The 24707-nt window shown below is 43.4% G+C and overlaps 1 protein-coding gene across 1 annotated transcript in view; it reads right to left on the minus strand.

The window, feature by feature from the left end:
• Positions 1–396: 396 nt before the first annotated feature.
• Positions 397–24707, minus strand: part of DDAH1 (dimethylarginine dimethylaminohydrolase 1) — a 65765-nt gene continuing 41454 nt past the window's right edge. The window contains exons 2-6 of the mRNA XM_087733160.1: positions 21706–21805; positions 20457–20530; positions 19736–19855; positions 5469–5612; positions 397–5032 (exon numbers count right to left, since the gene is read on the minus strand). Of these exons, the coding sequence (XP_087589286.1) occupies positions 4916–5032; positions 5469–5612; positions 19736–19855; positions 20457–20530; positions 21706–21805 (555 nt within the window). The 3' untranslated portion in view covers positions 397–4915. The remainder of the gene's footprint in view (positions 5033–5468; positions 5613–19735; positions 19856–20456; positions 20531–21705; positions 21806–24707) is intronic.

Genomic DNA, 24707 nt, shown 5'->3' on the forward strand with positions numbered 1-24707 from the left:
AATTTAACCAGAACGGCCATGCCACTAAGCCTTTGTAGTTTCACCTTTTGTAATTTCCAGTAAATACAGGAACTACAGAGAAAATACTATGCTACAGTAAGATCTGCTTAGCTATCTTGGACAACAATAAAATTTAGTCACAACCATTGTATCTAGAACACATAGGCAATATCCCCTCTCTACACATTATTCTTAAATGTAGAGTCTAAAATCATGATTTGTTTCTAAAAAGTCAAGATTTCTTCTAACAGGCTTAAAGGTCTTAGCACTAGTGTCTATAATTGGCTTTATTTCTAGGCATGTAACAAGCTTCCAAATAAAAAGATGGCATGAAACAGTATTAAATTAAATGCATATGCTTTCAGTTTCAAAACAAGAGGCAAAAACTACACAGTGCACAGTACAACTGACACTTTATTCCTTCGTGATGGGGATATATAGTATTGAAACTGCAAGAGTCACAAAAAAAAAAGTGCAAACCTCTATTAGAACAGATTATGGAATGTATTGATGTTTTTGGCACAAAAAGTGGGGAACTATATACTGCAACAAGATTTTAAGTTTAATGAAATGTAACAGTTCTGTGTTCAGTAGTCATATTTGTGCACTGCAGAACAATACAATGTAAAACAGTGACTAACACGATTCACATGCAACTCTCTACAAGTTACATCATACGTCCAGTTAAAACTTTTCTGAAAATACATGTGAGGTCCAATGCTACTTTGTTCACAATCACTTAACAAATACCATTCTTGAAGCAGTCTTATCTTTTCAGCTTCCTTACTGATAAAAGCAAAAATAGAGAATCTTAAATAGTAAATTACTTTCCCCAAATGGTTCCATGGGAATGGTGATGTTTTCTATCAAAGTAATTTGGCTCTGACTTCATTGATATAATGTATAAGAAGCTGAATAAAATCAAGAGCTCATTTTCCCCCCATATTTCATCCCTAATTTGCTGTGAACAAACAGCATTCTGTGCACTGACTTTTTGTTTTTAAAACTGGACATAGTGTTGCCTATGAGCTCTGTACCTATCACGTGGAAATCACCAAAAAAATCAGGGCATAGCTTCATACAGTGGCATCTATTTAAGACTGAAAAGGAGTATATTAACATGGAAAAGACAGAAATGCAGAAATGGAAGAATTCAAGTTTATCTTATAAGGTACAGTATGCATTCACATTTTCATTGCAGAGAGAGACACTGTATTCACATTCTGGTGAAGAAAGAAACCCACATATCACAGCTCTCCCTAAACTCTTAGCAAAGATAACATCCGTGAAAGATCTATAATGCACGTTGTAGCTCTTTCATTTGAACTGAGCTAAACTGATTACTCAAAGGAAAAAAAAAACCTTTGATGAGTAGTTCAAGCCCCATTGCTGAGCTATTAACCACAAGAACTTCTGCAGTGGCCTGCTAAGTCATATAGCCTGACTGTTGTTATCAAGTGTTTTATGTGGGCAGCTATTAGTGTTCAGTGTCTCATCTCCTTTTTTGGTTTGGGATTTTATTTTATTATTTATATTAATCAAGGATGATGATTTATATCAGGCATCTGAGAAATGTTCTGGTGACAAGATGTACAGGATGCCCATTAGATGCATATGTATCACAGCAGAAATGTCCTCACAACTGAATTCTTCGTTTGGGCAACACAAAAAATAGCGAACAGCAAGAACAAGAAGCATTTGGCATGATTTTAGTTCTTAGTACCATACTGCAAATGCACAAACTGAAGTGCTCTTAACGTTTTTGCTTCATAATGCCAGAATAAAGAATAATGCTAAAAGCGGAGAGGTGAGAGCAATCCCACTAACCAGCTTAGGTAACGTCTGGCATCAGGCTAAGGTGTAATTTAGAGCGTCTATGTTAGGAGGCTATGATACCTACTGAGACCAACAGAGAGCAAGCAGGTGTGATTAAGAGCACCCAAATTCTGTGCCTGAAGTTAGACAGTTCGAATACTTGAAATCATCAAGTATCAATCATCAACTTGAAATCATCACCTGAGGGAATTCACGTCCCTCAGCCACTCCCTTGCTCTTTCTGTGTACCAAAATGGAGCCTTGAAGGCAAGGAAATCTAAATGGCAATAGGTGAAAGACCAACCTCTCTGTCAATGCAGATGTTTCTCAGCTCTGACTCCCCCTTTACCTCCTTTGAGGAGCCAGGGGAATTCATTGTCACCTGTTCTATTGCTTTCAGGGACACAAGGTATCAACCCTGTCCACCACAAATGCTTCTCTCTTCTGGAGTAATCCTAAAGAAGAGGAGTCACCCTTGTCACTCTCCGGATCTATAGCTCCTGTTGACAGTCATCCTTCCAGCTCAAAGAAGTCGCTCAGAGCCAAAGTGGACCCCTCGGTTTCTCCTCCCTCCTGGCACCTACTCAAGGAGGGAGTGAGTTTAGGATAGTCTGCCATGGGTTGGGATACTTTGGAGTGAACAGAGAAGAGGGAGGAGTACAGAAAAAGACGACTCAAGTAGGAGAACTGAGGCAACAGAAGGCAAAATCACTTGGGGTTAAAAGAGAAAAGTGGTCATCATTGCATAAACTAGAAATGAGAGTCTGAGGAAGAGAGAGACAGGTGAAAGGTGAGAGAGGGTGGAAGAAAGAAAAAAAAAATAACCAGAAAGTTTGAGAGATAAACTGAACAGAAATCCCACAGCCTAACGCTGTCCCAGTGTGGCTGGATGCTCTGACTCCCTAGCGAGAGGAGGGAAGAGGGACTGAAGGACATGGATGGGGGCAGGCCCCAGGAGGTGCACGGACAGGTTGGGGGGTTCTGTTCCAGCTTTGTACCACAGCTCCCATGGCTGCATAGGTTTTGAAGAGAGCAGAGCTTGCCTCTAGAAGGTTACAGTTAAATACTGCAGGGTCACTTTTTGGCACAAAATCTTTGTTTAACGTCAAGTCATTTTAACATGCAAGATGCTTTATCAGATCTTTTAAAAGCACCAAGGGAAGGCAGAAACAGAGATTCCCCACTGCAATGTTTACATCCTTAGAGCCTGATCACCTGGGTCACACTTAAACGATGGCACACGGGAATGGAGCGGACAAAGGGGAAACATTAGGAGAACCCTTTGGGACAGCACACAGCCATGAAAACAGCAGTTGCTGTTTGGCTGGCTAAAGACTTCCTTTGGGACATGCTCTCCTTTCACGTACATTACATTCACTCGTCATTGCTCTCTCCCTCGTGATACCTCGTGTCATCACAACATGCGGTGTGCCCACAAAGCATCAGATGTATTCTGGTAGCTGCCAGGAGGTTCCCTCCTCGTTAGCCACTGAGATGAAGTGAGAGATACGCTGAGGAGTACCTAGGGATATGAGTACTTGTGTTTCCTGCCTTATGACTGCACAAAAAAAGCACGCAGGTTTCCAAAGGATATCCAAGTGTGCGCTCGGTTAATACTGTTTGCTTTCCTGCAGACTGCATTGCCTGAGCCCCCCCTGCTCACTTCCTACTGTACCTCAGCAACAGGCCACAAGTGGTTCAGGAAAGGTGGAGGAGATGTCTAGGAAGCTGATAACATGTTCAGACTATTTGTCAGTCTCTGGAGAGTTCCCACTACTGCCTCTGTTTGGGAATTTCTCCATCCTTAGTTTACAAATGATTTAACAAGAAGCATGTGAATACAATGGGGTATGCTTCACTTTACTGTGGTGAAAAAAAGTATGATTCAGTGGGTAAAAGTGTTGTGGAATTTGCTACAAAAATGATATTTGTTTTAACTGAATACCACAGTAAATATTCATGCAATTAAAAAATATAAGACTGTTATTGTTCCAAGAAAAACTGCCCCAAGGGCAGATAAGGTACAAATGCCAATCTTTCAGGGAAAAATAGCTTCCCTTATTCATGAGCATAATCCAGGAATAGCTGTCCTTCAACTCCGTCTATTGTCCTCTTCTTTTGAATTTTGCTAGTAAGTGGCCTCCGAAAGAGGAAAAAACAGAGAGACGGAAATAAAAAAATAAACAAAGAGAATTTAAAAAAACCCCATATTTTAGATTACTTTTGTAGGTTTAACTTTTCCAAAAAGCATCTCAGTCTTTCATTTTTGTGGTTTGGGTGCTCCCTGGGATCCGGCCTTTTTAAAAACTCCTCTTCCATTCTCACCAAATTGAAAGTCACGGCATTAGCAGCAAACTGGGACCTGAACTTGCAGGACGTATCTTGTGTGGCTGCACTGCTCTCTCTCTTTCTGTCATTCAAGTTTCCCAGGCAGACATTGCCCTTGAACGCTCCCATCGGAGGAAACTTTTTCTGAAGTTGCTACCTGGCGTCTGAAACTGATTCCAGCCACAACTCTGCCTGGCAGCAGCAACGTGATATGGCTGAGACAGCGAGCACAGTCCATTGCCCACTGTTCCAGCCAGTGTACGGAAAGCTTCCCTACCACACAAGATACCAAGTTCATGAGCCCACTGAGTTTTCTTCAGTCCCCCTGATACCTTGCATCACTGAAAGTAAAGAGGACCGAGGAAGGAAAAACAGATGCAGAGCAAGAAAGCAAGAGAAAAAAAGACAGGAGAAGGGAACAGTGTGAAGACAACAGAGGTGCTTGAAATGTTCAGAATTAGTTGGTTTTCATAAAATTTTCACACAGATATGTTAAATCACTAAAGCTAGGGGTTAGCCATTATAATTGTCTTCTGCTAGCCCATGGGACTAACATACTTCAGAGTTACGTGCCCCCCAACAAACCGTACATCCACCTTAAATACCATCTGCAAGGACATAATAAAAATACACAAAGCAAAAAATTTGTAAACAAGGGTTAGTAGCACAGTGGTACAGTAGATTGTCAATAAAAACAATAAAAGTGTGGATACAGATTCGTCTACCTTGTGTGTAACATTATTGCCAGTTACAAGGGAGAGACTCTGTAAACTCATAATTCTGAATTTTTGTTAATAAGCACAGAGCAACAGGTGAGTGCCCCATCTACTTTCTCCAGTTCTGTGTTGGCTATTGGGATCAGCATGTGGTCCTTCAGTTTTTCAAATACCTGTTTAGGAAAGAAAATGGAACAGAAATCATTACGCTTTAGGCCTCTCTACTTTCCCTTTTCTCTAAGTATTTACAGAATCAACAGGCATGGATTTATCAGCAGGTGCTAAGCCACCTCATTATTTGTAATCAACACTAATGTTTACAGTGTACATGGCCTTCTGGCTATGGGATTCACGTACATCAATACTGCAGTGAGGGGAACTGTTGCTACGTCCAGTTATGCAGAAGCAGCACCAGGGGCACAAGAGACAGTAATTAAATCAGTAGTGCAGATGAGCACAGAGCCCAGGCCTCCCACCTTTCACCATCTGGTATTTCCATGGTGGGATACAACAGCCCATTCTGGAAAGCACCCGATTTCAATTCCCACTGACTTCCCGGCGAGGCTGGGATGCTGGGGGTCTCCCAGGCACCCTCAGCATGGCACTCACCTTCGCGCTCTCCGGGTACTCCTCGGGGGCTCGGTGCAGCAGGACGTGGCCTTTACTGGGAATGTTTAAGTAGATGCAGTTTGCTGCGGCATCGTCGGGCACTGTCAGCTTGTCGTAGCGGTGGTCGCTCATCTGTTGCATGGTCTGCCAGGAAACACAAAGCACAGCTATTTAGACCAAACACATTAGCAGCCCCAAACAAATGGGAGAACAGAGCCTTCAAGAAATAGCTAATTACAATTGCCAAGTCAGCCAAGAATCATTTTGCTATGCAGCAAGGAAGGAGATCTCTTTTCATCTCTCCCCTTCACGGAAGAATCTACTAACCCTAACTGAAATGAGCAGCAGAAAACCTTTGTGAAATGGTTCCTGCAAGTGGCAGGATTAAGCAGGGCACTCGGTAAGCATCATCCGTGGGGTCTTTTCCTTAAGGAATGCGCATTAAGTATGCAAAACTCCTGCTTGCATTGATGGAAACGATAGGTGCTCAGCACCTTCAAGAAAAGCAGCCATCATTCAATATTTGTAAAATGACTGTGAATTAACACAAACAGGAGAGGAACAGTTCCCAGCCTGGATATCGGCCCAATCTTAATTCTTTTCAAGGACCTCCTTTCTGCTTTGCAAGCAGTTACTCTGTCACTAAGCACCTGTGCTGGGGAGCGAGAAGGCACGTCTGCGCTAATCCTCGTTCCCAAGGGGACAACACAATAACCTCCTCACAATAGTAGAGCTGGTGGGTTTCAGAGGTTTGGTTTATGAATATAGGGCACATACACAAATTGGGATCCCGACTGGAATTTCCGAGACAGAGACCCTCAGCACATGAGGAGCCTGAGATCCTGTGTTTTGGAACAGGCTCAACTTTTTAATAAAGATAGGAAAAGCCTGGACACAAGATGCCTGACTCCCCATTGTACCATTCCAGCTTCACTTCAGCTTCACCCTGACAGAGACCTAGAATAATGCAGAAATAAACAAAGCTCAAAGTCAAAAACTTTGGTCCTACTGAAAGCCTAAGCAAATTCAAGCATTCCCGTTTCTTTACTAGCCCCGCTATGTTCTCACATACATTGCAAAGACACAAACAGGAAGAAAAGGCTTTTTTTCAGACTAAAAATACTCATACTAATATAATCTTAAAACCAAACTGGTATTCTGATAACAAAATTTTTCAACTCAATTCCCTTCTCAGGGAAACCCCACAGATTTACATTACATAGTAGAGAGCAGACTTTGATTTTAGGCACAGTTAAATTCACCTTTAGATTATTTGCAAGTTCATTTGTACTACTTCTCATTCGTTAAAAAATAGTATATGGAACTTAATTATAACAAGGATCTACACCATACTGGGAAGCAACAAAGCAACTCATGCTTGCACACACCTACAGTAAGTAATTCCTTTATAGGTCTGGATACATTTTTCATGCTGTAGCCTGAGTCATCCACATCCCGCGGAGAACATGACACTCACAATGAAGAATGCCGTGCATTCTTGAGGAAGTGCTATCAGATTGTCATTTCTTGTTCCTTCTGAAGTTATGAAGCGTTCCTGAGTTCCCAAGGTCACATCTACCTCCATAAAAGGTTAATGTGTTTTTCTGGGGAAAAAAATCCTCGCACCTTTACTTCACCGGATATATTTTTATTACTGTGCTTACCATGGTTGAGTTTCCTATTTATAATTTTGTTTCTGTTATGTTGTCAAGATGTATTTTATTATGCTTTCCTTGATGCTGCAGACATCTAGCAGCAGGTGACATGCCTGCACCGGTGCTACTCTTCTCCCTGGTAACCAGAGCCAGCAGACTTGTCCTCTACCTGCGACTTCTCTTTTCTTCCCTACATAATTTTTTTAAGTCTGGATTAAGAAAACATATTTATTAAATCTGCACTGAAATACATGTATCAGTAGAGGAAAAGCCACCGTGCCTGGATTTCGCTCAGCTCCCAAACAGTTGTGCTTTCTCCAGTCCTTGTTGGCAACAGAATCCCGATACTGTAGGTTTTCTGTAGGAATGGCTCATTCATCAGAAATACATTGTGAATCACTGTATAATATTTCCATATGAAATTACGAATGAATTCTTAGCAGAAGGGTATGGATACATCTCCCATTCACTCACTCCTGCAAAATGCTGAAGTGAGAACACCAGCAGCAGGCAGAAATGAAGAACAAGTGGCAGGGCTCTAGCTGTGCCAGCGCAAGGCACGAACTAACTTTGGGAAGCCTGGGACACGATGGGAGGGCACGTTAGGAACATTGTTTTCAAGATTAAAAAGCACAGAAGTGGTGGCCGAATTAATTCAGAAACAAATGAGGTAAAAAAAAAAAAAAAAGAGTGGGAAAGTGAGATAAAGCAGCAAGGGAGTTTGAGTACACAGCTGTAACGGTGGGAATGGGATCTCAGCTAGCTCGAACACCAGAGCAAGACAGCATTTATTAGTAACTGGACATTTGACAATACAGGATTACTCTCTTCCTCAGCTTTTAAGGTAAGAAGAAAATCATATTTGCAAGCTTACATCCCCGTTATAACTAAGCCTGCATGTTGGAAGTAAAATTTCAAACCCCGCTTTCTTGAGAAAGCATCCTGGCAAGAACAGCCCAAACCTGCCCGATAGGGAGGCTCTGGATGCAGCAGAAATGCACCGATACACTGCAATCGGGTTACTTTGAAGACCCGTGGGGTTTTCCGTATTTCTATTATGTAAAGTCATTGAGCACATGTGCCTGGCCAGATAGGACTCCAGGGCAGAGAAGCAAGGTCCTTTGATTGTATTTTCTACCAGATACACCCCAAAAATATGTATTTTTTTTAAATGACAAGTTTACAAAGCCTATAGCGCTTGCACAATGTGTTTGCGGAGGGCTGGCTTTCTGCCCACAAACACTGTACGACCAGCTACGTTAAGAGCCAGGCATTTCCCGCATGCCTAGTTTTTCTGGGAATTTTCTTCAGCCTGAAGAGGGTGATTTTCATTGCGCATTCTCTCAGCCCTTAGTCATGCTTTCCTTACGTTGAAGTCATTCGCGTAGCCTAAAATGCCTTTTCTATAGTTTCTTACAGTGCGTCTTCCGACAACTGAGGTAATGGATAAGCCAAATAATCCTAAATATGAAGCAGCATTATGCATGAAGGAAAAATGCGTATGTGTTTAGGGCCTATTATCACTGACAGAGTTAAGATGACCACATGCACTTTTAAACCAGGCCAACCCTAGTTACAAATTTTCCCCCTCCATGAGGACGGCACCAGTCTGAGCCCTGCTGCCATCCGGGACCTACTCACATCCAGTTTGCTGCCGGACAGACAGTGACCAAACCCACCACACCTGCAATGCACCTTTGGATCTCCAACACCCCACCAGCAAAACCAAACGTACAGCGAGCATTCCTCTTTGCTAACACAGCAATGAACACTGCACTGAAAAATGCCTGTGTCAGGTTGATAGAGAAGGAGAAGTGCAGATTTTCAGGGTCTGATTTTTGTGTTGATTAGCTCCTGCTCCCCTAGCCCCCAACATTTAGAAGAAAAAACAAACCTAAGCCTAAGTTAAATGCATGTAACCCTACACCCACAGGATCATTCCCTCACCAGATTTCAGTTACCTTGTCCTAAATCCTTCAAGTCACAGTATTCTTAAAAGAAAACTATTCACTGAAAACTATTGAAGATATTTTTTCCATCCCACCTCTTCCTTCTTTCCAAGCACATTAAAATTTGGCCTGGTTTACACTGATGCTTAAGTAACATATGGCCTGGGGTACAGTGCAAGTTGAAAGATTTTAATGCAAGAGATTGAAAGTTGTGAGAAAAACATTAAGCTACATCAAAACTTTGCCTGTAACCATGAAAATTAAGTCTTTTGTGGTGCAGGGCAACTAACACTGATGAAGAATAACTCAGCAATATGCAAGTCACATCCCACTAGGTTAGCTGGGAGTTTGGAGGACAGCATGATTCTCTTCTGCTTGGAGGAAGGGCCACTTGTCTGGGAACGACAGCAGACTTACACCCTTACACACTTAAGGCAAAAGATGAGGACGGGCACCTGACCAGTACATTGCCATCTGGAGGGAGGACTGAGAAAGGTAAATTATTGCTCACTACCTGGAAAATACCTCTGATTACCAAACCTGCCATTTTTTAATGCTTGTGGAACCTGGAAGTGCTTATTTTTTAGTGCTGCATGATGTGGATCTCCAGCCCCACGTCAAAGGTGACCGTATCATAGAATCGTTAAGGTTGGAAAAGACCCTTAAGATCCCACTTCTGGATCCTACGACAGGGACCAGAGGCGACATTTCTTTTCTTTTTTGAACTTGCCCCTTGCTTTTAAAGCTCCTATGGTTCTTGCACAGGGAGAGACAGTGAACAGTTGATTCCCAGTCACCTTTTCCACATCACTCCTGATTTCATAGGCATCTATCATCACCTCTGAGTTGTCTTCTTTTTTACATTATAGTCATAGCTTGCTTAGTTCGTCTCCTCAGGCAAGCTGTTCCAGGTATCCATCCATCCTTATTGCACTTTTCTGAATCTTTCCAGTTCTACTATATCTATTTTTGGAACAAAGGGATCATGCATGCAAAGTGCACACAACAGCCAACATGCAGATGCACCACAGCTTTAATCAGTGCCATAATGATGTTCTTCATTAGGCTTTCAGCTGAGCTGGCAATTTCAACAGGCCCAGGATCTTATTTCTGTGGTAATGATCAGTCAGAGCACATTACTTCGTATGTGATGTTCACATCGTCATTCTCCCTGTCCCTTGCTGCACATCACTTTACACTTATCTACACTGAATTTCATTCATTGTTTTCTCGCCCTGTCTCTATTTCCTTCCTCACCTTTTCATATTTGGAGAAACAACTGGCACTGGAGACAGAAAGCAGCAGCCTTAGGGTTCAACACAAGAAAATGCAGGACAGAGCGGGGCTGGAGAGCTATGCCACGGTGCTACGCGCCTGGGTGCAGGGACTCAGCCTGCCACACAAACCACTTAACAGCTCCTCAGAGTTTCCTTCAAACGCAGCAGTGACAACAGCGACTGTAAGCAGTTGGCCAGGCTGACCAGAGGGGACAGAAGAGCAGAGCTGGAAAAGCCAGTGACCTTCTTGAACGTCAAGATCTATGAGGAGTGTCACCCCTGAAATGCGGGCAGGCGGGAGAGACAACAGCAGGGCAGACTCAGTAGGAAGGGGACAAGACAAACACTTGGAGCAGCATAAGCCACAGTAGAACGATCTAAGGCTTCTTGTCAGTGACTGAAAAGTCTGCTAGAGATATAGGATAAGTCAGGACAGACCCTATGGATGCAAACTGCATTCTAGATCTATTTGAAACCAGCAATGCCCCAGTGTGCCATGGTCACTACACCAAATTTCTTAGCCCATACACAGCCAGAGTGTTACTTTAATTTCCACCTACCACCCACACTCTCAGCAGCTGGGCTTTGGGCTTTTCTTTCTGCTGCACCCTCTCAGTCATGTTTTCCAGACGGCAGAGTTCTTTAAGCAATGTCTCCCACCCTGCTCCTCAGCTTTTCCTGGTGCAGGACACCTTTTGCATCACTGCAGATGTGACGGGTACCAGGTGCCGTTCACAGGCACACCTGCGCTGCTCTGCCCCTCTGAACCACCTTGCGTCACGGCCACGCTGTCACCTGCCTGCCAGCTCTGCCCCAGGACCGCTGCAAAGGGAAACCACGACCTGATGAGGGGAAAAGGAAGCCGCTTACGTGTGTTCTTTCAGTCAAGAAGGCGAGAGGACGAACATCCTGTCTTTTGGAACAGGAACCCAAGGAGAGAATAGTCAAAGAAAAAAAAAAAAAAAGCAGCAAAGGAATAGAAACCTGAGTCTTGCATTTACGCAAGTCAAATGACATCTTCTCAGTCAGCCTCTGACCCAGCTCCTGCGGCTGACAGCCTTACGGGTGACGACAAATGTGTTGAAAGGGACACTTTCCTCGCCCTTTTTTTTAAAAAAAAAAAAAAAAAAAAAAAAAAGAGACTAACACAACAGTCCCTATTCTATAAATGTACACTTTTGAGTCTGTATATTCCAAAAGATTAGGTTCTTCTGCATGTATGCAAACTGCACAGCACTGACATTCAGTTAAGCACAGTATGTTTATTACAACGTCTAACTTTAATTAAAGGAAAACACAACTAGTCGCCTTTTTAAAGTAGCAGGTCATCTGGTACTCAGTGAAGACCTGCGTCCTCTGAGATGCCATACACCCCTAATTCATAAAGTAATGGAAAAATCAGATAGAGCTGAAGGAAAGTGCACAGAATTTTATAAATTGACTAATTTTCCTATCTATAAGGCTGAGAACAGCAAAGTCTCATTTTTTAATTTTTATTTTTAGGAGCAAGTTGTCAATTGTTCTCTGGATTTCACTAACCTTTCTTTGTTGCTGCACTACAGAAAAGTCAGCATTCATCTGCACCTTCTGCTAATTCCCTAACTGATGTCATCCTCTTTGGGTTATTAATATTAGTAATCATTTCCACAGCAACCCATTCTGATATCGTAAATAGAGGATTATGACTTCATATGGGGAATAAGCAGAGGCACAAATGATGAATTCTTAAGGAAGAAGAGATAATGTTTTCATGCAGGCTTGTGCATTACTAGAAAAGACAGACACTACACAGACAATAGGAAGAGCAGATTTAGCGGAGCCTTTTCACGCTGCTTGGGGGTATAGGCTGCTTTCTAAGAACACCGGACAGATGAAGTTTTCCCTTAGGTGCCCGTTCTGGAGGCGCTTCTGTGGCAGAGCTGGGTACCCCTTAGCTTTTATGCAAGCACTATAACCCTGCTCTCATGCAGGGAAACCACTCGGCTTTTTAAAGCTGGCACACTACAGAGACTTCAGTTATACAAGATGGAATAAGAACAAAAGGCATTTAATCACAGGAACGAGGGCAACTGCCAATGCTAGAACAACTCCTTGCGCCCAAGTCTTTAAAAGCACTGCTCTGATCGTAGCTTTGGATACAGACCAAAGGCCTAGCTGCCCCAAAGAGACTCCTTTCTATTTTATCCTTAAGATGTGGTTTTGATAAGTCTCCCTTGACCTCTGTCAAAACAGCATATGGGAGTGCATTTGCAAGAGCGTCCTTCAGGGAATAATTTAGGGGGTGAATGAGCAGCTCCACTCCTAATAGAAGATACTGAATGGGAGAGTCAAGATCAAGGCAGAGCAATCATGCCAACCTTTTATCAAAAGTGGGGAAAAAAAGAAAGGTATTTGCTGAAGTCATGGTATTGCACTACTGTACACATCCCGATACACTCCTGACCATAATGAAATCCCATTGACTAATGAGTTTGGAGCCCAGGATACCAAGGACGAGCTCAGAAGTGCAGATGTCACCACTGCTCCAGGTCCCGCTGGGGCAGGTCTGTCCAGGGGACACAAGAGGTTACACACTCAGCTGCATTGCCTGCTCTGCCTTGCAACGCCACTCAGCCCTGACATCTGCCACAGCCACACTGCCTCTGTAACTAGCATCCCTTCCTCTGAAATGACCAGGTGAAATCCCAGATGTTTCACGTGAAACCAGGAGGTGCCCCGTTATCCCAGATCATGGAGGGAATACCCCAGATACAGCAGCCACAGGGATTAAGCTCAAGCCATAAGAAAGGCTGACAGAGCTGGGGTTGTTCAGCCTGGAGAAGAGGAGGCTGTGGGGAGACCTTATTGCGGCCTTTCAATACTTAAAGAGGGCTTATAAGAAAGATGGGGACAAACTTTTTAGTAGGGCCTGTTGCGATTAGACAAGGGGTAACGAGGGTAGATTTAGACTAGATATAAGGAAGAAATTTTTTACAATGAGGGCGGTGAAACACTGGGACAGGTTGCTGTCTCGAATGAGTGGAATGTACCTCACTCAAAAGAGAAGCAGCAAGGTGTTTTATTGAGGTAAAATAATAATTTGACAGAGTTCAATGAATTCGATAGAATTTAACGAAGTTTAACAGGGGTCTGCCCATGTTCAGTAAGTTTGATAGCAAGGTTCACCTTATTAATTATGGGATGGAAGAAACACACGAAGGAAAACCGAGTTAGAATCAAGGTAGCATGATTCACACAGAGACCAGAGATGCAAAGGGTAAGGAAGACGCTCCCATTGCATCACGAGGTTCAGAGTGGACCCCTTTGCTTTCTAAACTCCTGATAGAGCTTAGGCGTGGCTAGGTCCAACCTTAGTCTCAGACTTAGACAACGGTTTACGTCTAATGAAATCATCTATACAAAGTTTATAGTAATTAACATTTAATAGCTACATGGGTTAGTAATGTTTCATTAATATTAATTCAGCATGCCATCAGTCACTTACCGATAATCTGTCACAGGTAAGGGATCTCTCCACCTGAGGCAAGGAAGGATCTCTTAGTCTCAGGTAAGGAATCTCAAACCGTGAAAGGCATTCTTGCTCAAGGGAAGAGTCACCTGGCATGCAGTCAAGCTGCAATTCAGGGAGAGCTCAAACTGGACTTATCCAAAGATCTGCTGTTGGCAAAAGGTCTCTCTGCCTTAAGGAGCAACCTGGAGAGGTGTCCCAGCTCAAGGGGAGACCACTGCCATGCAGCCATGCTGCCTAGCACAGAGAGCTCAAAGAAGGCTCACTTAGGCTGTCATATTTATGGAATGAAGTGTTTGGCTTGTAGTCAAATCGCATGCATGGAAAGGTAGGCACGAGACTCCTTGTACCCACAACTTTCTTTGTTCCTTGATAAATGAGTCTTCGAAAAGCCACCCGCTATTCATGTGTTAATCACATGATCGGTGTTCCAAGCGCGTATGCATCGATGCTCACTGTGTCACTCTGCTCCTTTGTGGGTTTTCAGAGAACAAATTGAAACTAGAGGAGTTCTTGGCCTGGCTACGGCTCAGGCCTTTACTTCCTTTGCAAGCTGTACCAAACTACTGCTAGTTTGGTTAGGGGGTTGAGTGCACCTGTCACAGTTGCCCAGAGAGGTGGCAGATGCCCCATCTATCAAAACATTCAAGGTCTGGTTGGATGGGGCTCTTGAGCAGCCTGATCTAGTTGAAGATGTCCCTGCTCATTGCAGGGGGGGTTGGACTAGATGACCTTTAAAGGTCCCTTCCAACCCAAACTATTCTATGATTCTGTGATTCTATATGGTAGGATGAGTGCTCTCCATGTCTCAGCCCTCACCCCTAGGCACCATGACAGGTATCCCACCTTCCTTCCAAATCCTCTGCTCCTTTCCGAGATCCATCAGCAACCGCCAGGCATTACCCCAGAGCCGTGGGGTCAGCTGGAGGCTTTCTCTACCAGTCCCCATGGGGAGACCCTGGGCTTAGTCCCCTGGAGAGTGCCCGACATCAGAGCCTACCCAAAGGACAACCCTCATTTCCCAATGGGTGAGAGAAAAACTTCATTAGCAGGCTACAAATAAATTAGCTTGCTACAAAGGGTTATCCAAAGGGTGACAGAGAACGGTTTGACTGTAGACAAAGATGCTTAAACTAAGGACTATGTCCACCATCATCTGCCGCTGTCCAAGTCTTCACTCATCACAGAAAGTGGAGGGGATGTGTGCTCTGTACCAACCAACATCAACAGCCAACAGACAGAAATGTGGCTTTTCAGGATTTAGTATAGAGTGAGAGAGTGCAGAAAGGAGCGTGTAAAGGATGCTGCGTCACGGTTCCCATTATCATCTTGCCTAGCATTTGTCTTTTCTGCTGGAACCTGAACTGGATTACATCCCAGGCCCGTTCCTGCTCATCTGCTGTCCCTGCAAGACCCTAGGGTTGAGTCCCTTGTTGGGGAAAAAGCAGTGCAGAGCATTTGCCCACGGACCTGCCCTGTCACCTCCCTACACCGGGGCCGGCACCATCACAGCCTGAATTCGTCCTCATTCATGCTGACAGTAAAAGTCTGTGATTCCAACAGTGCAGGATCAGAGCCCAAAGGTGACATGTTTGGAGGAAATCCTGGCTTCTCTGAGGCAAGAGAAAAATAATGCCAGGCTTTACTGGCTCAACAGCCATGGCTAATGTTCAACTATGGAGTTACGTGTACAGAATTATAAACTAGTTTAACTACAAGAAGGAATTAAATGCATGCTGAAAACAGCAGAGGGAAGTTAAAGTTTCAGATGTGATAGCCACTACAGGCCCCAGTAGTTTCTGCAGTTAATTTGTCTCTCTCTTTCACCCAGTTTTCTCAAGTGCCACTTTTCAGCTGCAGCCCAAATGTTCTATACTTGTCAGAGCCTGAAAAGGATTTCATGGTTAAAATGTCACTTCTGATTTATTACCTGCTTCTAACATGTGCTCTATAATCCTAAACTCTGTGCACTCATTTCCTAGCTCACTTACAGCACTTTACATTACATACACAGCACTAAACTCATCATCAATTGCACTCTGCCATACGTGAGCACCAGATGCAATTTCTTTTTCTATTTTTAAAGTATTTTAAGGATACATGAGTTGCACCTGTAAGAACAATCAAGACAAATGTCTCTTTCAAACAAGATTGTTAGTAGGAAGATAAATCCTACTTTAAATGTAAAATGTTAGCATAGCATGACATAGCAGTTTACTTGTTGCCTAACAAGACACACTACAGAATGGAAACAACTCGACTACCAGAGATGGTTAAAGACAGCTTAATCATCTTGCTTGTATGACTGCATTTTCTGAGCAGACATGAAAAATGGCAACAACAAAGGAGAGGTTTAAAATAACAAGCTATCACAATAAAGGAGTGGCATGCTGGGCTGTGCCAGGCAAATGACTCAGTAGAAGCTCAGGGACCGTACTGTGATGGGTAACGAGAGGAGCAGTGGAGAGCACTGCTATAGCTCTGTCGATCTGGTGAAATCCAGGGAGCAGCTTTTAATCCTGAGTATCAGTGCCTCATGTAAATTCTACTGCAATTGCATTTCCACAAGACTGCAAGAAGCTGATTACCAACTGATATTTTTTTTTTTTTGGAGGCAAATGAACAAATACAAAGAAACCACTGAGGTCAATAAGCAAGAATTCAAACATTAGAGGAAGCTAGTGATAAGCAGCACTGCCAACTCTGTCATTTCTGAGACAGATGCTTTACCTATTTGTTTTCCAATAATTTCTCTGAAGAGATTTAGACTCCTGGAGAAACAGCTAGAGGTTCCCCAGGATGAGCATGGATCCAATATACTGAGCAAGAAACACGCTCTGGGTAACTTCGTATGTTGCTCTGACTGCGACGTGGTTGCCTGATGTAACCTGTCAGCTCGCTGGGAGCGCAAGAAGGGCACGTGCTACGGCACAAAACCGCTGCTCCGGGCCAGAGACCCTAACCTCAGCTGGCAGGGTGTGAGCAAACACGACCGTCACACACATGTAAACGTGCTGCTAAATCTCCAATGCAGAGAAACACGCAGAAAACTGACAGCTGATCTATCTTTTAAAAAGATACCCACCAACAATCAAAGACTGCTAGATTATCTTGTTAATTACCATTTTCTTTTAAAAATGTATCTGCTTTTTACTGTACCTTGATTAATGCTGGTATTTACGTGACAGCTAGTTACCAGCAATATTTAATCAGCTTATCCAAAAAATATTTTTGGCTACAACAGCTAAATTGATGCACTGCAACATGATTAGCCGAGCTGTGCAAAAGGCTTTAATCAAACTGATGAGTTCTCAGATTAGTCCTGGCTCAAGTTCAAATTGCAGCTCTGAGCAACCAGTATTGTACTTGAATTTTGCTCATGTTTATAAACACTATACAAGTGTAGGGCTGTCTGGATCTGCAAATTTCATCAGGCTGCTGCTCACGATGCATTTCAAGTTTGAGCCTGAATATTTGGGACAGCACATATTTCACAGGGAAAGATGCAGGGCACTTTCCATCCCAAACTAAATCAATCTCACAGCATCAGGAACATCAGACCTTTACAACCAAAACCATTTGTCATAAGTTTCTCAGGGGAGAAGACATGGGCGATAAGCTGGGAACATGCTCCCAGAGCTCCAATAAGATAGTAATTTCAACAGCTTGTTCAAATGAATGAGCAAACCTAAAGCCACTACAAACTATGTGGGAAGCCACGGGACTGTCCTCTTTTTTAAGAGCTCCCCTAAGCTCATGCAGAGCAATCAGGCTGCTATCCTATACCCTTAATTGCTGCCAGGCTGCAAGGCTAAGCCAGCCAGGACTGCACTTTCCTGGCCTCCATAATTCAACCCATGTCCAGCAGGGGAGATTGAGATTTGAAATGTAGGTTTTATCTTAGCTGGGGACTGAGACATTTTAAATCTTGAACTGTCACAAGATAAAAAGAAAAAAAAAAACAACCACCAAATCTCTGCCGAGCTCCGATAGTAAAAATTATGCTGCTGGGAAATGAAAAGTCCTAGGATTACGCCCATGAGGAAAATGTGTAAGATCTAAAAAGCAAATGTGCAATGAAATATCACAGCATGGCAGTAAGGACAAGTCTCTCAGGCCTCCATCTTGCAAATACTTAAGGATGTTTTGAAGTAATAAATATCACTAGCTTACTGAAGCTGAGGAGGTGTACAAGACATGCAGGATGGGTTCCTAAGCTCTTTGGGGGCCAGGGATGTTCATTTCAGAGTTACACACTGTTTCTGTTGTAAGTGTTCTGCCTGGCACAGATTCAGATCAGTAGCCTTGGGCACTGATAGCAGTGCTGTTCTTTAAAATAATTCATGCTTTAGAATCAGGGCAAGAGATACAAGTCGGGTTGCATAAGTTGCATTTAAACTGAGTGGATTTCGAAGAGCTTTCTCACTAGTTAAGCAGAGCTATCTCCACCCCTCCTAATTTACTATAAGGGACACACAGCTGGCTTCCTCCATGCATTAGTGATCTTGTTGCATCAAGAAGGCTTCTACAAAGCCAAAGGGCAGAAGCCTGCACTTTGGTTCTTATTTATTGGCAAAAGAATCAGTATAATCCTAAACTGAAATTTTGGGACTTGCTGCCATCACTGAAAAGTAGATTTTGGTTTAACCTTTGAAGGCAAGTCCCGATAAAAATGTGTAAGACACTTAGCTGTAATGCTTTCAGATATGCTCTGGCTTACCTGTGTCTCAAACCAAACCATGCAGGATGGTAGGTCCTAATTTATCAAGACGGATAAACTCCCTCAAGCTTCACTTCAGGGAAAGTCTCAGTTGCACTTTGCTGTTTTGGTGCCCTGCTTTCTGCTACCACGCAGGAGCAGCAATGCTGATCTCTCAGGTTGAGCTGTCTCCTTGCCTATGTGCATAATGAGATTCATGGCCTCAGATGTCTCTGTGCCCACATCTCCGAAAAAGCTTAATTTGATAGATTTGTTCTGAACACACCCAGCAGGCAGGAAAGCCACTGAGCCCAGTGCAACCCACAGGAGCAATAAACGTTTCCCACTGAGGAAGATGGTGGTAGTACAGCGTTGACCTGCTACACAACAGATTACTGGTTCGCAAGTCTGCCAGCAAAGAGAGACCCAGATTCATGAAGCCTCTTAGCCTGAGGGTTCAAACCCCCACCTCCCACTTCAAAGGAAAATGTTCAGAGACTCAAATTATTGGCAAGGCTGGAGTGAGACTACTCTCCCTCCTTTCTGCTGAAGCCATGCCGTTACGAGACCCTCATGGGACCAGAGAGGAAAAAGCGTGACCAGGAAGGAACTTGACTTTGCAGCCAGGTGATGGAGGAAGGAGAGATAGGGAGTCCTGGACTCTGGTCCCTGCACCTGGAGTTACTTACTGATCTTATCCAGAAAGCCTACACTTCAAAACGTGTACACAGGTCATCTTCATGAAAGGGATCAGACCCCTCTCCCTCCTCCTTCATGCCAAAACTTTTACTTCCCCTCTGGCAATTTTAAAAGCCACATTTCCTCAAGGCAACATCTGAAGTAAACATCTCCTGCTGCTCTGATGATATCTCCTTCCTCCCTCCTATCACTAAATTACCACCTTCTAGTCAACAAAGCTGTAAGTAACAACCTGCATAATCCATTTTAACCTGTATAATCCATTTATTTCCTGAAGATAGCTAAAGCTAAATTAACATCACTGTTCTCTTGCCTGATATAAACATTCTTTACGGTTTGCACATACAGGAGACACTGATATGTACCGATTTCCTCTTTCATTGATTTACATCTATTTTGAAATTCCAGCATCCTTGAGCAGAGATTAAAAACAAAAAACCCTCAAGTCTGTTGTTTAGAAAATTTTCTTATCCACTTTACCTTGAGGGCTTTCTGTGCAGCTTCACTTGATCCAATAGCAATCAAGTTTGGTCCAGCCATGCTGCAAAAGCTCTTCAGATGCAAAGAATCATGAACAGGGACTGTGGAGACAGCATAATCCTGTATGGGAACAAAGAATGGTTGCTATAAATATTTTTAAATTGTCCTAGTTCCATAATTATATTGAGACATTCCATAATTAATTTTACTCTCTGCAAATTAACAATAGCAACATATCCCAGGGCACAAGTGTCAACTATTTGAGTCTGAAATACCCCTCTGGACCAGCTTGTCTTGTCTGGTGCACTGGAGTAAAATCCAGAACATGTTTCAAATATTACTATTGTTGCAACTGTAAAGAAATACATTAAAATGCCTAATTAAACAGTATGTACATAAAACCTCTCCAGGGACCAGCAATAAGAACACGTTGCTGATACATGAGAACATTAAGAATGTGAGTGTTGATACGCTCTCAAATAATAACAGCCTCCCACTATCCAAGGTACTTTTATGCAGCAATCTCACATTTCAGATCCAACTTCAGCATCTGTCACTTCACAGGATGCTCAAACCTTTTCAGTGAGTTGTACTTGGTTTTTTCTTTAATAAGTCCTAAATAAAGCACTTGAGTATCACAAATGCCTTGGCCAGTATAATTTTTAAATTGGTTCAGTGGACGATAGCTTATCTTTCCTGTGGCATGAATGAATCTACAAACCTTAAATGTGTCAGCCAGAATTTCTGCACCACGTTGATTTGTCCGCCTAGAAAGACCCACAAAAAATTCTCTGCCTGGAATGAAAAAATGAAGGGCAAAACAGTTAGTTGGGGGTTTTTTGTTTTTTTTTAAGCCATCCAAAAAAAAAATCACCACATCAGCTCCTTCATCAGAACGTACACATTTTAAAAACAGGCCAGCTTTAGAGACATTCTGAAGCAATATTTCATGGGTATCATTTTCTTTCTTTTCTCAAGCTGAATAGTAAAACTGAAAATTCAGCTTAGAAGAATGCAACCTGCAATTGCGAGCTGATAATTTAAAGCAATTATCTTTTTCCAGAAGACACATTTCACCAGAAGCATAAATAGCTTCCTCTTCTAAAGCTCTGCAATGGTCATTGAGTCAGGAAAGAGAACAGCTGGGCTGGATTAGTACAGCACTGATTGACCATTTCCCCCTCCCTCTGAGATTTCCTCTGGTCTGGAAGGCAGCTCTGCAGCCACCGGCATCCTCCAGCTCCAGAGGAAATCAGTACTGGATCTGCACTGCATTAGAAAGGCCTCCCTTCCCGGTCTGCTGCTTTTGAGACCTTTCTTTCCCCTTGGTGAACTAAGGCAAGCAGCCAGTCTACTGCGATGCTGATCAAAATAAACAGGCTCATTCAACACAGGCACGGAGCAAGCGTGCGTGCAGCCAATGTGAGAAAATGCCTAATGGGTTTAATGACATAAAAAACACAGTCAGTACCTTCATCTTTGAAGTCAACCATGCATATAAGTTGTCTAGCATATGACATCTGGCAGGCAACCCCACCACTTTCTCCATAAACTAAAAATGGATTTTTTGCGTTTGATTCATTGAACTAGTGACAATTGTCTGCATCAAGCTTTTACAAGTCCTGAAAATGAGTCTAGCGAACATAGCCGCTTATAAGAAGAAATATGAAACAACTGCAGGCAGTTGACTACTGAAAGCATTTTTCTTATTGGCACTTTACAAGCTAAAATAAAATTTGTATGCACAGTGCTGCTCTTTGTACTGTGTGTACTGCTACTTCATTTATTCAGGCATTAGGCAGGCCATCAAGGGTTGCATTGAAAATTCATCTCTTGGCTACCTTCGTGACATTTAGTAAACAACTGATTTAACAAACCGCACGAACGATATTTTACTACGTAGATGACAGATAGCATGCGGTCTTCGAGGCAGGCAGAATATGTAAACAGCAAATTCACTACCACTATACCTGTAAATAAGACATCTCCACCATCCAAGGTTGCATTTTCATCTACCATCTCTACTATATTGAGGTTGAGACTTTCTAGTACTCTCTTCATGGCTTCAACCTGTTTAAAAGAAAGTTGTTTAGAATATATTGTATCATTTAAAAAAACTACCAGAAATATATATCATTAATAAGAATTAAAGTCCTTTAACATGCCTTTAGCAAGATGGATGGCAGGGTCCTTTATGTCACTGCCCATCGCAGTTCCCCAACTCTCTCCAGAGACCTTTGTGGTCTGGAGGGGATGGGGTGTCTAGTAGCAACAACTGGGCTCCTGCCTTTGCACAGGAACCGTGCAGCATCCAGGAGACAGATGAGGGGTCCAAAACGAGTATTAAGTCCGGTACCTCTGCACAGTAATATCTTCTCTTGCAAATCCTGTCCCTTGCATTTGAGCAGCAAAAAGGACCAGCAGAATTGATGTTCTCTCCTTCCATGCTGCTCAAATGCAAGACAAGGATCTACCAGCCATGGAGGTGACAGCTCTACCCCAGGCCCCTCTTCAGTCAGGAGGAGAAAAAAAAAAAAAATCCCCAGATCAGTAAATGTTCATTTTCTTTATAGTTTTGCAACTTTACTGAGCACTAGTTCTCCTTGCATTTTTGAGCTACCTTGCTACAGAATTACAAGACCTTTCGTGTCTATACGTTGTGCAGGTGGCTGCTTCCCACAGAGAGCCGCATGCATGGCAGGGAGCTTTCCAGCTGAAAGGAGCTTATAACAGGAGTAGGGAATGCAGCTTCAGTAGGTTTCCTCTTTCCCAGTGAGGGCTGCTCAGGATGCCTAGAGCAGAACCTGTTTCTATAGAGGCTCAGATCATTGGCCATCCATAAGAGGGGCTAACGCTCACTATGTTCAAGCACCATTGTCTTGGTGCCTTGTAAGCCAAAAGCAGCACCTACATGCAACCAACAGCTCACCAAAAGCTTATGACTACAGCTTGCAGAATGTCAATATAAATATGAGCTCATCCACAGAAACCCGTGAACCTGATCCCACACAGCAGCATTTTTGTGTTTGATGAAACCTCCTCACTCTGGTTAACCAGAGGTGCCCAGCAAGCATTAATGAACGTGGAAGATGCAGCGATGACCTGTTAGACAGCTCTGATTTTTGCATGTCCCACAGGTCATTTATCTATTTAATGTGATAAATTAAGCATTTCTAGAAGAAACACAGGAAGCTAAAGCAGGTGACACGGTACTTGTCTTCCAGAACCATATACCAACAGAAGCAACTCCAGCAGCCCTACTCTTGGGCTCTGCCAAACTATACCTGCCATGGCAGAGAAAGGAGATGGGATGGTGATTAGTCCTTCACCCTTGCTGCAGCTGCTTCGGAGCAATAGCAGCACATGCTTTGGCTGTCATACCTTCCTAAGAGCGGTGCTGGCTTCAGGGAATAAGGGAGGGGGCAGATGTGATCCACCTAAGCCCACTTTTTCTGCTCAATTTCCATGATTTGGCCATGTGGCATTTGTGAGTCATCCCATTAACCCTGAAGCCCAGGCCTAAACGGCAAAAACAAATCTCCATGGGCTGCCAGGACAGCTGATGTAGGTCTGTAACAGATACATCGGGTGCATCATCTTATCCAAGATTGGTCTGCTCTCTGGAGGTACATCTTTCTCTCTAGCACATCCTCGCTCTCCAGTCACTTTACAGAAAAATCCTTGGACAAGCACGCTGCTAAAGTAGGTGCCTCAGATTAAAGTTGAAGGGGACAAAGGCAGGTCTTTGTGCCATCTGGAGAATGCTAATGGGTTACACTGCAACACAGTACTGTACCCAGGAGCTTCCCGAGACCAAGGGACTCATCCTCCCCACGCTAAATCCCCTCCCCATCTAAGGCTTTGGCATGCAGACTGGAGTGAGCCTGCAGCATGTCCTTTACAATTATTAACACTTCTTTTTGCTCCTCTGTCTTTCACTTAATGCTAAAGTGACTTGCTAAAACCTGGCACTCAAGAGTCTCCAGGCTTAGTAGTAAGGCTTCATCTTTCTTCTTCTTGGTTCTGTATCTCCAGTGATCTTTAAAATTAGGTTTATAAGGAAGACCGGACCCATGTGATATTTTAAAAATAAATGGGAAACAGCTGAGTTAATATTGGAAAACTGACTGTTGTACAAACACAGCAACATCTCGTAACATCCGTGTGCTGATAGCAGAATGATTTCTTTTGCCTGCAAAGCCCAGTGGGTTTTACTGTGCAGGTGCTACGTGCATAAGAGCCATCAGACCCCAAAGAAGAAAACAATTGCTTAATATGGAGTAATACAGTTGTGGCATTATATGAGAAGGTTCCCAATCCAAGAGCACGTAGACTCACTGTTTTGTGCCGGTGTGAAGCAGACAAGAAAACTCATGACGAAGGCCAAACCACAAGAAAAAAAACCAAACAGGATTACCCAGCCTATTGTGTGGTCACCCATCTCCAGTTAATCCACACCCTCCAGCAGCTTCCAAAACCAAAACACCAAGAAGTGAAAGCCCTTTCAGGAGACATGCTGCTGATTGGGTGCTCCCAGGGGAGTTGTCTGGGCTTGCAGGAGAAGCCAAGCCAGCAGCTGCCCCCGCCAAGCACCTGCTCTGCTCCTGTCCTCCCTGATACTGTGTCCCCACCAGTCTGACGCATCAGCAGAGCTGCAGATGTTATGGTGGCAGAGGACCACCCTACCCACTTTCTGTGGGGAGAGCCAAAAGCAAGAGCTTCTCTGGACCACAGAAGACCATCTGACAGGGGTAACATGTAAAACCTGGGCAGCCTACAGAGAAGACATGAAGGTGCCTCTGTGTCTTGCCAGGCTGCCTGCAGACCTAACGGGGCCAGGAACTGTGCAATGAATATTGCAAGCAAGCTAGGCACTCTGGCTAGAAAATTTGTGTCTGTTAATGGTTTAATAAACTTAACGGTCAGAAGAAGGCATATTACTGAAGGGAAAAGAAAATCAGCATAGCATGGC

Source organism: Nipponia nippon, unplaced genomic scaffold, assembly GCF_047370975.1.
Source record: "Nipponia nippon isolate SJK-2023a ecotype South Korea unplaced genomic scaffold, ASM4737097v1 scaffold_5, whole genome shotgun sequence".
In the NCBI taxonomy this organism is placed as follows: Eukaryota; Metazoa; Chordata; class Aves; order Pelecaniformes; family Threskiornithidae; genus Nipponia; species Nipponia nippon.